General features: G+C 54.0%; 1 protein-coding gene across 1 annotated transcript; it reads right to left on the bottom strand.

The window, feature by feature from the left end:
- Positions 1–414: 414 nt before the first annotated feature.
- On the bottom strand, positions 415–5,525 carry CDX2 (caudal type homeobox 2). The gene is made up of 3 exons (XM_054577061.1): positions 4,985–5,525; positions 1,513–1,658; positions 415–654 (listed from the first exon to the last, which is right to left on the bottom strand). The coding sequence occupies exons 1-3, from the start codon at positions 5,523–5,525 to the stop codon at positions 415–417; spliced, it is 927 nt and encodes a 308-aa protein (XP_054433036.1).
- Between the last annotated feature and the right edge of the window lie 7,699 nt (positions 5,526–13,224).

Raw genomic sequence — 13,224 nt, 5'->3', positions numbered from 1 at the left:
ATCTTGGCTCTAAGCACTGGCATTCCCCTGAGTTCCTCTCTCCCCTCAGCTTCAACCAGAGATGCATCCTGAAGATTTTGGAGGTAAAGAGCTGGGGAGGAGGGGGCTGAAAACCTGGTCTGTTTAGCCAGTACCGCTTCTGCCAGCACTACGTGAAATCCCAGTGGACTCCATTCCCGTCTCCTCCCTGGCAGTCAGACCGAAAAAAGTCAAAATCTGGGACAATGTCTTTCTTGAGGTCCCCAACCCCACTTGTCTTTACTCCTGGCCCCCACTTTTCTTCTGAGAGCTGGATAAATTGGTTTCCTGTGTACGTTTGTGGGTGGGAGGGGAGGGCTCTCTCCTGAGGATTCAAGCGGAGTCCATGCTCCTCACGACTCAGTCTGGAATTGCTCTGCTGCAGGCCACTGTAGGTCACTGGGTGACAGTGGAGTTCAACACCCCTCCAGTTGGCCCCAGGACCCCAGGGACAGAGCCTGGCACAGAGCCTTGCAGGGTAGACACAGGACTCAGGGGCTCTGGGACACTTCTCAGAGGACCTGGCTGTGGCTGCGGAGGTTGAGCTGCAGGCGGTGGAGGCTGTTGCTGCTGCTGCAATTTCTTCTTGTTGATTTTCCTTTCCTTCGCTCTGCGGTTCTGAAACCAAATTTTAACCTGGAAATGGACAGATGAAGAAAACAGCAGATTGTGAAGAAAAGGATGTGGGTGGGTGGGAGACTGATATCAGCACTAGCATCTGTATCTTCCTTTCCAACTAAAGAAGTGCCTCTCTGAAGCAAGGACCCCCAAGCCCTCTCTCAGCCTTTCATGGGATATCTCCACAACAGCCCACCGCTGGAGCCCTTCCCAAGCCCGGTTCGGCACCCTGAGAGAAGGGCCTCCCTCCCGCTCTGGCCCGTCCCCTTGTTCCCCAGCTTTCTTTCTAAAGCAGCCTTTATCTACAACTTCACTGGAAAAGTTCAGAGTCTCAAAACTAAGGAAAACAGAAACCACAAGACCTTTTCTGTACCGAGCAAGAGGAAACCAGGGCTGGGTGGACTTCATATGACAACTTTTGGCCTCTCAAAACTAAACTAAAAGGTAATATTCCTCATGTTGGGGTGGAGAATGAGACTTAATGTGGGCTTCCTGGCTGTGAATTTGGCCTATTTTTTTTCCTAGACCATAGAGAGTGTTCATTAGCTAAGCCTCACCCCCTAGTATAGTTTTTCATGGGCAGGGATCGCGGTCAATTAATTTTTTTCCAGGTACAGTGACCCAAATAGAATCCTGTATTAAACCAATGCTGCTTTTTCTTACATTGCCCTGACCCCAGAAAATAGAAAAATAAATATTCAACATCATCAAGAAAGACAACTACAGGTAGAAGAAGCCTTTTCTTTTGTTAAAGCACTCAGAAGGAAAATGCTCCCCATCCTGCTGCTTTAACCTGCAGCCTGGCTTCTAACTTTCCCCACAGGACCCCCCACCCCAGGCAGTGACCAGGTGGGGAGGGAGAAGGGTCGTTCCTACCTGCCTCTCGGAGAGCCCCAGGGTGGCGGCCAGTTCAGCTTTCCTGCGGATGGTGATGTAGCGACTGTAGTGAAACTCCTTCTCCAGCTCCAGCCGCTGGTGGTCCGTGTACACCACCCGGTATTTGTCTTTCGTCCTGGTTTTCACTGGAGGAAGGAGAAGTCAGAGCTGAGAACTACAAGGCAGCCCATCAGTCATGGGTAATGACAAACCTCCCTAACCCAAGGGCCATTTCTCTTCCTCCACCGCCCTGGGGGGCCGGGGTTTGGCTGGTTCCTGCCAGTTTGACAAGAACCCCCCCTCCAAGAGGGCACTGGGGGAGGGTGTGGGGCTCTCTGGGACACTAAACTAACCTTGGGGTTAAGTGGTTTTTAAAAACTAAGAAAAACTAAAACTTCTACACACAGAAGAAAGCAGAACCCATCCTCCATTTTGGTGAACCAAATTTGGTACTGGAGCCGGCTAGGGAAAGAGAACAGGATAAAGAATCCAGAGTCCTGGGACTACTCAGATTTTCAGGCCCACCAGAAATGAAAGCCCAACTAAAATCATGGGTATGTATTAGTGGTGGAGGTTACTTTCTGTTTGCTTTATTAGAAGTGGAAACGGGGGTGCAGGCGCTGACGGGTTCCCTCAAGTCACCAGAATCACCCCTCAGCACCCCGGGCCCCTCTGCAGAAATTCTGAGCTGGGGTCTGGCAGGCAGAGGCAGGCAGAAAGCCCCGCCAGCTGGGAACACAGTGGATACCTGGTGGAACCTGGTTTGAGGTTTCCCAATCTCTTTAAATCCCCCATTTATTTCTGCCTCAAACCCTGCAGAGCTATCCTGACCAGGGATCTATATTCACTGGATTGAGTCAACATATTAAACCACGGATTGATTGTTTTACTGAAGGGTCTTGACAAATGGTGCCGCCTCAGTTGGAACAGACCCCAGCCTGGCGTCTCCACCGCGTCTGTCCTGGGTCAACCCTCGGCAAGGCCCTGGCCAGGCCTCGATCTTCCGGCAGCAGAACGGTTCAGTCGCCCAGTGCCCAGTCCGACAGAAAGATCTAAAGGGTCTAGGAGCTGCTCGGAGGTGTTTAATGCCCCGCAGGCCGACTTTGTTCAGGTAAAACCCTTTGCAAATCACAACAAAAGCGCCCTGGGAAGATACAGGCTGGATCAGAGGGAGCTCCCCCAAGCTTCTGAAAGGCGAACACAGCCGCAAACAATGCCGGACAAGGCGATCTTATCAAAGAAAAGCCCTTTCAATGCCTTAATAACAACCGCATTCTGTTTGAATTACCACTACTGAGCAAATGGCGGCCCCGGCTTTCATCCCCCTCCCCGCCAGGCACATTAACATAAACACCGCCCGGCAGGCGCATTTGAATGGGAGCTGCGGCCCCGACCCCGCGCCGGCGAAGAAAGTGAAGGGAACTAACACTTCCCGAGGGCTTTCCTAGCGGTGGGCGCGTTCCCACGAGCTACAGCCTCACAGGTTACCACTCGCGGTTGCCAATGACAGTCCCCCCTTTTTACGGATGGGGAAACAGAATCAGACTAGGTCGGACAAGTAGTAAAGGTGCGGCTGGCACCTTGGTCAGGTTGACGCGACAAAACACACCTCCAGGGCTGGGGAGTGGGACGCAAAGGAATCATCCGAGCCCAGTTCCCCAGTAGAGACACACCTTGGGGTGCTCGGGAGCCGCTGTTGCTCGGATGCTGAATACCCCAGAGGGATCGGGAAACGCGGAGAGGGGGACGTTTTGCACTCTGCAGCCCGCGCCCAAGGGCCTTGCAGGCGCCCCGCACCCCCTGGGAACCAAAGAGGGGGCTGGAAGAGGGGAGAGATGAGAGGGACTTGCCAGAATTCATTATTGACTGCGAAAGTCACCACCCTCTTTCCGGGCCCTAAAAGAGACAATGGTAGGGTTGGGAAGGTGTATATCAAAGCGGGCCGGGCTGAGCACCACCCCTTCTCCCCTTGACAGATGATGCTCCGCAGAGAAGCCGGGCTCCAGCCCGCGGGCCGCGGCCTCCTTACATTAACATCATAAGGGCGCCCGGCGCCGACTGCGGCCTTGCCACCTTGGCGCGGGACTTCACAGCGACCTCTCATCTGCTGACCTCGAGGCCTGGACTCCTGCAGCTCTCCTCCCTCTCCCACCGCTCTGCGCTCTCCCGGGACGCGCCAAAGGCCTCCCCTAGGCCGTCGGGTCCCCGCCAGTTGCGCTCCTGGCAGGCTCTGGAGAGAAAGCCTACTTTGGACTCGCGCTCTATTCCAACCAGGGTGCCTCCTCTAGGGGAAGGGACCAAGCAGAGGTTGCGAGTCTGGCCCTCTGGCCTTCCCACCCGAACGACACTGGCATGTGCCCAGTGACTCAGAAACCAATCCCCCAAAGACAGCCCCCAACGGCTGCTCTGATTTATACGTCTGTAATTGGCTATAAACCTCTTCCAAGTGGCCATAACCTGCAGGCAGCCGGGCTGGGCCAGAAAAGAGGGAAGAGAAAAAAGCGGAAGTGCAGAGGACTGGGAAGACTTCCTGGAATAAAAAAGGGACGCCAAAAGAACTCTCCGCAACACAACTATTCGCACTTCCTTCCCACCTTGACCCACATCCCTACACCTGAAGGGGCAGGCCCAGAACCAATGAGATCCCCAGTCTGGCAAACCTAGGATCTTTGCAGGAATATCTCCTGAGCAAAGCGTCTTTACCGTTTGCGTACGAGAGCGCTTGCACACACGCGCGCGCCCGCGCGCCCGCGCGCGCCTAGATTCCTGATTCGGAACAAATGATCCACTTCTACAGCGGCGGCTGAACCCGCACCAAGGTTTCCTGTCTCCCTAGTCTTCTGCGGCTTCAGATTGAAATAACCCCGTTGCAGATCAAAAGTTCAAAGACCGGGGCGCGCCCCCTTCACCTTAACTCTTGTGGACAACGTCTCCTTTTCAGACACTGCACCCTTGCCGGGTCTCCTGACTTCCTGTAGCTCCGGTCCCTTGAGTTCACCCGAAAGGCTAGACCTGAACGCACGCGTCGCCCTCCTGGCCCCACAGGCCACCTTTCTTCCTGAGTAGTTAGATGAGGAAGGAGGGCGTGAAGACGTAGGGTAGAGATCCCTGTTGGTAGAGTTAGAGGCTCCGTCTTCCCGGTGGCTGGACGCGGCACACCGAGTGGGAGCGTAGGCAGCAGGTGGGGAGGACACGATCCACTCAGTACAGCCGTGCTTCGGCTCTGCCCTAAACTGCTCCGGAGGTGTAAGGTCAAAACAACCACCCAAGACCCCCTCCAGCCTAAGAGCTGGAGCTAAAGAAGCGCCGAGGGCCCGAGCTTCCTGACGTTGGTCGCCCGACCCTCTCTGCTGGCGCGGAGCCCCCAAAGCCCTGGTCACCCAGGTGCGCACAGGATGCGCGGCCCGCCCAGCAGCCGGCGTCAGGTCTGCGCCTCCCGGGGCGCCCTCCCGCGGGGCGCGCCGCCGCTCACCTTGGCTTCCGAGGGACGGCTGCGCTGGCTTCCGCATCCACTCGCACAGGTTCCGCCGCTGGCCGCCGGGGGACAGCTGCTCCGCGGCAGCGGTGGCAGCGGGCCCGGGAGGCCCGGGGTTGAGAGTCTGCAGCAATCCTGAGGCACAGGAAGGTGCAGCGGGCGGGTGGTGCGGGTGATGGTGCGGATGATGGTGCGGGTGGTAGTCGGCCGGGCTGCTGTAGCCCATGGCGGCAGCCGGCGAGCCCCCGTTGAGGCCATGAGCCACGGCGTTGGCGGCAACTGCGGCGCCACCCGACGCGTAACCGTTCCAGTCCTCCCGGAGCGGGGCGCCGTAGGCTGCGGGCCAGGATGGCCCCGGGGACTGAGCATTGTCCAAGTTTGCGGCTGCCGCGGCCGCGGCCGCCACATGATAGCCGCCGTAGTCCGGATACTGCGGGGGGCTGACGAAGTTCTGCGGGGCCAGGTTGAGGCCGCCAGAGTGGCGCACGGAGCTGGGGTACATGCTCACGTCCTTGTCCAGGAGGTAGCTCACGTACATGGTGGCGAGGGCCCGACAGCCAACCTCACCATGCTGCCTGGGGACGGACGCTGGGGACTGCCGCGGGGCGCGAAAGGGAAAGGTCGCGGGGGTGCGAGGAGCCGTGGGTGGCTGCGCCCCAGCCTGCGGTGCTCCGCCGGCTACTCGCGGCGCCTCTGCCTCTAAGGCGGTCCCTCCCACTGGCCTGTCTCCTCCCTTTCTTCCCTCCCTCCCTCCCTCCCTTTCCTCCTTCTTTCTCCCACCTCCTTCCCACTAAGCTGCAGAGGCGGGGAAGACCCGCAACCGGCTGGCGTACGGAGCCGGGAGCCCCGGGTCGGCAGCCTTACGTGATTAACAAGTGTTTACAGAACTTTATTAGTAATCACACAGACACCAATGGCTGGAGACGTCTAGGCGAAGCGCGCACCCCGCGCACAACCCCCCGAAACATGATTTGCATTTTAAAAGATAAGGGGGGGAGGGTGCTCGCGAGATGGCAGCGACTTGATCACAGCTAAATATTCAAACGTTTATTGTTAGGAGCTTCCTCCTTCCAACATGGTGCACTTTAACCTTCATTTTCAAACAATGAAATCAAGAAACTTACAAAAGAGAGGGGGAAGATCTAGCTTGGTGGAATCTGGACTTGAAGCGTAAGGAGTTGTGTTTATGTATTTGCAGAAAAGGCGGGGGCGGGGGCGGCGGGGGGCGTCAAGAAGTTCCTTCTATTGCAAGAGAAAAGGGAAGGCATTGCTTTGATGAAAACGTTTCTAACCAACCCGGGAGGCAAAGAGCTGAGCCAGATGGGATGCTCAGGTTCCTTCCCTCTCTGCGACGTTGACCACAATGACTGCGCGCCCCAAACACTGTCATCGCTAATCATTTATTTTCTTCCCTAAGGAAACCACTCACCCTCCGTAGGAGATAAATGATGACCCTAGCTACAGGCTGCGTCTCCGAGTTCATCTAACGTTTGGGGTTTAAGTTAAAGCAATTGTTAAGTAATTGCACTTAACATCAAAAGTCTTTACTACAAACCAAATTAGAAATAAGGCTAGTTGTAGGGCAGTAATGAAGCAGAAGGACGTTGCTCCAGTGCAGATACTGGTCACACTGTGTTTTTGTGAACATTCAGCGAGCTACACTTACGAGTTTGCTATACTTAAAAAAGTGGTTAAAAACCAAAGAAAGGGGAGCTTAGAATGTCCGCTAATATATACCTAGGTCCTGAAAGCACTCTTTCTTTTACAAAGTAAAACATTCTTGAGAGAAAATTATTTGTCATCTTTGCGGGGGGGGGTAAGGAAACCCTGGCCCATTACTAATGATTGCTTCTGAAAAACTGAGTGGGGAAGGGTTGAGAAAGGATCCTCCTCGGTTTATGAAGCACTGTGTCCAAGGAGCCAGGACTGGAAGTCGCGACTGTGGGGATCTCTGCTGCAGGGCCGGCCGGGGATCTGCACCGACAGCAGGAGCACAGATCCAGGAGATTCAGGTCCAGGAGACTCAGCTCCTGCATGTGCCCTCTCAGGTTAGTGACTGCAGGGAGAGGGCCGAGGTCACAGTCTGCCTTCTCTTCCAATCCAGATGGCAATGCCAGGCGAGGATTCGAGGGTTAGAGGATTCACAGGGCCAGTTCGGCGGGCAGGGCAGGCTGACTGGGTTGGCTCTGCTCCTGCTCTGGAAACGGCAGGGCACTGGCCACCCTTCTCCAGATCTGCACTTGGTTCTCGTTGTCAAGCACTCTCTGGTATTTGTCACTTCATGTTGTCATCTCTGGAGCCCTTTCCAGTGTCTTTTATCTCCCCCGATCCTCACCTCTCCCTAGATCTGAAACAAAGCTGGTGTTGTCATGCTCTTCGTTTCACAGATGACACCCACCAAGCTGCATGGTGCAGAGACACCAGGCCCAGGCATGTTCAGGGCTCCTCGGCATCTCCTGCTTGCTGGTCCCTCCCATTCTTTGTGTTTCCTAAGGAAAAAGGTTAAAATTGAGGGTGGGGGGTGGGCAGCAAGCTGAGCACTCAAGAGGCATGAGATTCAAGCAGGTCATCCATGTGGACCCCCTGGGCCTGGCCCAGACAGCTGAGTGTCATTAGGACCTTTCCAGAAAAAAAAAAAATAGAAACTACATTGCAAGCGCCATTACAAAACCCAAATCACTGAATGCGGTGTGAGTGTGAAAGGGGTGTCTGCAGTCCTGATGGGGCAGGAATGTGAGAGGTTAAATGATGGGCACTGAAGACTTTTGATCTAGTAAACATCTTCCTCCTCTTCCTGGAGACAGAGTCCCTCCTTCCGTCCCCCACACCCCTCTCCCAGGCCTCAAGCTCTGGAAGCCAACGAGGCACAGTCTTCAGCCTGTGTCTTCGGAATGTGGGCATTCTTTGTAACAATCATTTTATTGGGGACAGCCATCCCCTCCACCCTGCGGTGGCCACTTCCTGTGTTTTTATGGCCCGGCTGCCAGCCACTGGCTAATTGTCCTGCCTTTCCAGCTGTGTCTCTGTGCTCTGCCCTAGAGAAGGATTCTGGACTGCCCACCCAAATGCTGTGGGGGTGGCCAGGGCGGCACAGGCCGCAGGGGTCATGCCTAGCCCCAGAGCTGGCTGGACTGCGGGGGAAACCTTCGGCTCACTTGGGGTTGGAGGGCTGGGGAAAGGAAATAATTTTGAAAACCAATCAGTTTCCTTCCTGGGTTGAGAAAGGGACCTGTGGTAGCAGCATGGCCCCGCCCATGAGCCTCGGGTCTAAGCTGTTGGGTGAGGGGAAAAGAAATGAATAGTGATGTCCTTGGACAAGCTCCACAGAGTGGAATTGCCCCCTCACTTGCAGGTTGCCCTCACATCTTGTGTACAGCACAGTGGTGGGTTGGTGGAGCAATCTGAGAAGGGTAGCGTTGTCTTTCCATCCTGATGGCTTAGCCTCTGGCAGGTCTTTGTCAGGTGCTTATTCCAAGGTCTGCTGCGGGTGGTGCAACTCCCCAGCCTCTGGATGCAGGTGTGCGGCCCTGGGGGAATGCAGGTGCCAGCTGCATTAGGGCCCCAAGCACCTTTCTCCAAGGTGCTTGACAGCTTTCTCAGAACCTTTTGGCCTGAGCTGAGAAGCACCTAGCAAGGTCATCCGCAACATTGCCACTCAAGGCTCTCTTCCAGCTAGTACCTCTGGTCTCCAACTGGCTGCCCCACCAGAGAAGCCTTTAGCAAATAGCTCTGGAAGAAGCCAACTTATCTGGGAAGCTTGCGGCTGGATTTGGGCTGGGGATGAAGCTGTGGTGGCCCCATGGGGCCAGGGCTAGAGCAGGCTTTTAAAAGCAAAAAGAAGGTGAGAAGAGGGACCCAGCTAAACAAAGTGTCAGGAAGACCACATGGGCAGCCATGACTCAGTTATCAAATGGATTTCTCTGTCACTGAGGGGGAAGTGGCCATTCTACATTCCTCAGAGAGGGTCAGGGCTTCCAGGATCCAGCTCGGTGGCAAGGGCAGGGGCACAGGGGGGATGGGAAGCAGGAGGTTCCGGAAGGGGCGGGCCGTGTTCTCTAGGCAGATGAGACACTCCTTGAATCCACAGATCATTGACAGGGCTCCCTCCCTGCTCAAAGGTCCCCGGTGTTTGCTCCACCTTGGGGGACCCTGCTTTCCCCCATATTTGTGGCTCCTGGAAACTATAGAGCCTGTGACCCTTGTAACCCAGATAGGGCGGGCCAGCTCTATCCACCTTTACAGGCAAGTCTACTTTTAAAATCCCTTTTAAGATCAAGGAACTTATCCAAATAATGCACCATTCCCGACTCCCTCTCCACCACTGCACAGGAAACCCTCACCCTGCATTGACCTGAGTTCCCAGGATAATTAAGGAAGAGTAAGAAGGAAGAAAATGTTTGATAAAGCTGTTCGGCTTGGCAATTTGTACTGCTGTTGGGAAAATGACTCAAAGTGCATTTCACCAGAGTTTAGGGAGTTCCTCAGCCATTGCATCCAGTCAGCACCCCCCCCCCCACAGGAAGGCTCAATAATGGTCGGTTTGACCCCCAAACCCCACCCTAGCCTGCCACAGCCCACTCAGCTAAACTTGCTGAAAAAGAAATGGATCACAGAGTCCTCTCTGTGGGGCCTCTCCGGAGTCCACCGTCTGCTCAGCCCCATCAGGCCACATGGAGCCCAACATGTTCATCCTGAAAAGCAGACAAGGACCGCACCATCCAAAGCTGCCCAGGAGTAGATTTGTCCCTGCCCAGTGGAGTCAAACTGAATGTTTCATCCTCTCCACCTGAAGAAAAATTCCTGAATTTGTAGGAGGTCACTGGTGGACTCGGGGACCAGGGTCCCAGACAGTGGGAAAAACAGCTGCCTTACTCTTTTCATGGAGGTGCCACCAAGGGTTCAGATCCAAGGCAGGCAACACCTTTTTTCCTCTCTTCTATCCAAGATATATTCTTAAAGGCAGGAGAGTTAGGAAAATAAAGAGCCCCAGGGAAGGGCTTGGAATTTGGGGGCAGAAATCTGGTTTGGCTTGCAAGAAAGGTGGGGGGGGGCAGGGGGGCTTGGGCTTCTCACCACAGAGGAAAACCCTTGATGCGGGGAGAACCAGGCTCCCAGGCCAGCAGCAGCTAGAGGTTATCACAGAGCCTTCAGTTCCCATTTGTTCACTTGCCAGTGCCTCCTGCTTAAAGTGACCTTTGTTTATCATAGGAAAATATGTTCCTAGGAAGCCCTACACAGTAGGCTTTATGGGGCTGTGGGAAGGGGCTCAAGTAAAGGTTCAGCTCTCCTTGAGTCACTGGGCCCATTGGAAAGCTACTCTCCCTAGAGAGGAGACAGGGGACTCAGTATTTGTGTAACCCTTCCATATTACAAAGGAGAAATCTGAGGTCCAGAAAGGTTAGGGGACTTTCCCAAGATCACACTAAATTAAACGAGCTGTTATAGTGCAGCAATTTTTCACCTGGTATGCCACAAGAATTTTTAAAACAAGCAATACCTGACTATTTAGTCAGGGACACTGACCTCTTTTCCCATAGATTGTCATATTAAACACACACACACACACACACACACACACTCACACACACAGAGCCAACACAACAATAGCCATCAGATTGGCAAAAAATATAATATTTTTGGTGTGCTGCAGAATTTTAATAATTTCTGTGTGCCATGAGATGAAAAAGGTTGAAAATCACTGCTATAGTTCATTCTTTGTAATTCTGTGCATGTGTTAATTATTACTAAGGCTGCTGGTGCCACCCTGGAAACACTGTCTCCCCAACAGGAGACCAACAAACACCCCAGCTCCCCACCCCTACCCCGAGCTGTACCAGAGCAACCAGTTTCTGCTTTGGGGAAGGTTCGGATGATTTTCGCCGTCCTGTTTATTTCCCCCTTTCACAGGCACCTGCCAACTGCTGTTTATTAGTTTCTTGGTTGGTGAATTTTCCACAAATTCTATCCCACATTTTTCTCCAATTGCCAAAGAAGCTATCCATCTACTTTTGTCCCACAGTCAATACTTTGCAAAAAGAGATCTCTAGTTTTTAATCAAAACCGGTATCTTGTGGCTATTCTCTGGAAATGTGTTAAAAGTAAAATGAGTAATGGTTACGCAAAGAAATTGTGCTGTCTTTCCCTTTCCCCCTTTCCCTTCTTCCTACATCACTGTCCGTGGAAAGCTTTTGGATACAAACCAAAAAGCCTCCCTCACTGGGAAAATGAAGGAAGCCCCCATACAGGTTCCGGTTACGTAGGTGAAAGCCAAGCTCTGATGGGCCCGTGAATTCGTGGCGAGACCCGTCGAGTCCGTTCATTCAAGGGACGCCCGGACTGGGCTTGCACTTTTTAAGGGGACGTGGAAATGAACAAAGCAACGCCTCCTCAGAAGGGCGTGTGCTTGTAGGGGCTGAAGCGTTCGGATATTGAAATCAGCTCCTCCGCCTCTTAGCGTTGCCGTCGTGCTTTTGTAACGAATTGGTAAGAAAAGTATTATTATTCGCCCTGGCATCTGCACCAATTATTTCTGCGCCCCTGACACTCACTGGGTGCGCTCTGGTCACCCAAAGCGCCGCGGCGGGTGCGCGGACGGGGATCCAAGTCCTGGACCGCTGTCCCTGCTGCCGGGTTTGTCTCCCGCATCTTGCGCACTGGAGCGCGGAACCAAGAAAACCTCTCGGCCAGGCGGAGGTCCGCGGAGACCCAGGGCGCGTCACTGTTTGAGCCAAACTGTGGCAGGAGAAAACTGCACTGCCAGACCTCGGCAGGCACAGGGACTGTCCGCGCGAGCAAAGGCCTCCGCCTCTGCTCCCACCGGAGAAGAGAGTAGGAGCAGCCAGAAGCTTTAGCCAAGGCCCTTCCCAGCCCGGCCAGTCCCTCGTCCATCCTCCGGCTGCAAAGGCTCGGGCTTCCTTGAAAGAGGCACCGCGCAGCCGGCTCTCCCTCCCCTACACCCCCAGCTCCTCTGAAAGAGCGGTTCCAGCGTCTTTCCTCATGCGTACCCCCTCCTGCAGAAATAAACAATTTCTCCGACAAGCTTTGAATGGCTGAAATGTAACTGTGAAATTGGAGACACCAGGTCGTTCCTGAGAAGTCCAGATCACTTCTGTACTCGTTCTAAAAACAGCGCTGGGAGGTCTGCCTATCTTAGGGTGAGCTCACTTTCAGAAGGAGCCCAGGCTCTGCATTGGGTGGCCCATCTCTCTAAGAGCTGGACTCAGCCAGGGTTTGACGGGATGCCTTGCATCTACTGCATGATTCTGAGTGTCAGGCCCAGCCTGTGGCACATGTGTCCTGGACCCAGCGGCAGGTTTCTTGTGTGCGTTGTCAGGAAAGCCCCCCAGTTACCCTGGCCGAAAAGAGACAGGGGTCCAGCCCTAGGCCCAGGGGCTCCGCCATTGCCTCTGGGTCCTATAGCACAGAAACTGAATCGCTGAGTTCCCTTTGCCGTTTGCACCTGACCTTCCTAGGCCCAGAGAAGGCTCTGGCAGAGACCCCAGCTACAAAGACGCTAGTGATCACAGCTCACTCTCCTGGTTTTCTCACATATGCCTTCACCTTTACCACTAACTGGGGACACCTGTAAAATGCGAAGGGCGAGTGAGGTTACTTGATTAAAATTCCAGTGCTGCCACAGTGGCTTCTTTCTCTTGAATCCAGCCCCGATCAAGGATGTGGCCACACCATTTTTTATGGAAAAGAAGGTTTTCTTGTTGCTGTTGCTGCTAACCCAGACCACTAGTTGGTCACTAATGGAGGTTCTTGTCTGTAAAAGGGCCAGCTCTGCCTTGACTTCTACCCTGGTTAGGATGAGGAGGGTACACATGGCTAGGTTCTTCTCTGCCAACAGAAACCTAAATAGCAGTTGTTGGGTTTGTTACATCTTCCTCTGTGTGTGTGTGTGTGTGTGTGTGTGTGAGAGAGAGAGAGAGAGAGAGAGAGAGAGAGAGAGAGGGAGAGAGAGAGAAAGGTGAGTTCTTCCTGCATAAGTGGACGTTCTGGCCACCAAGGCAGGAAGCTGCCCAGCCGGCTGGGGATCTGTAGCCCCAGGGTTGACAGCCTCCGCCAAGCCGACCTACTTTGGCCAAAAAGATTTCAATGGGCACTGCTTTTCTTCTTCCATTACCCAGTGTATCAGCTCTACGACGTCCCATCTTCATCCCGCCGGCCACGATATCCAGGATTGCTCAATGAGTATCATTACATTATTTTAAATTAAATTTTTATTGCCAATT

The sequence above is a fragment of the Pteronotus mesoamericanus genome, unplaced genomic scaffold, assembly GCF_021234165.1.
Source record: "Pteronotus mesoamericanus isolate MK-2021 breed Mesoamerican mustached bat unplaced genomic scaffold, CSHL_Meso_final contig_41, whole genome shotgun sequence".
NCBI lineage: Eukaryota > Metazoa > Chordata > Mammalia > Chiroptera > Mormoopidae > Pteronotus > Pteronotus mesoamericanus.
Note: the sequence above shows the minus strand (reverse complement) of the source record. Positions and strands in the feature narration are given on the sequence as shown.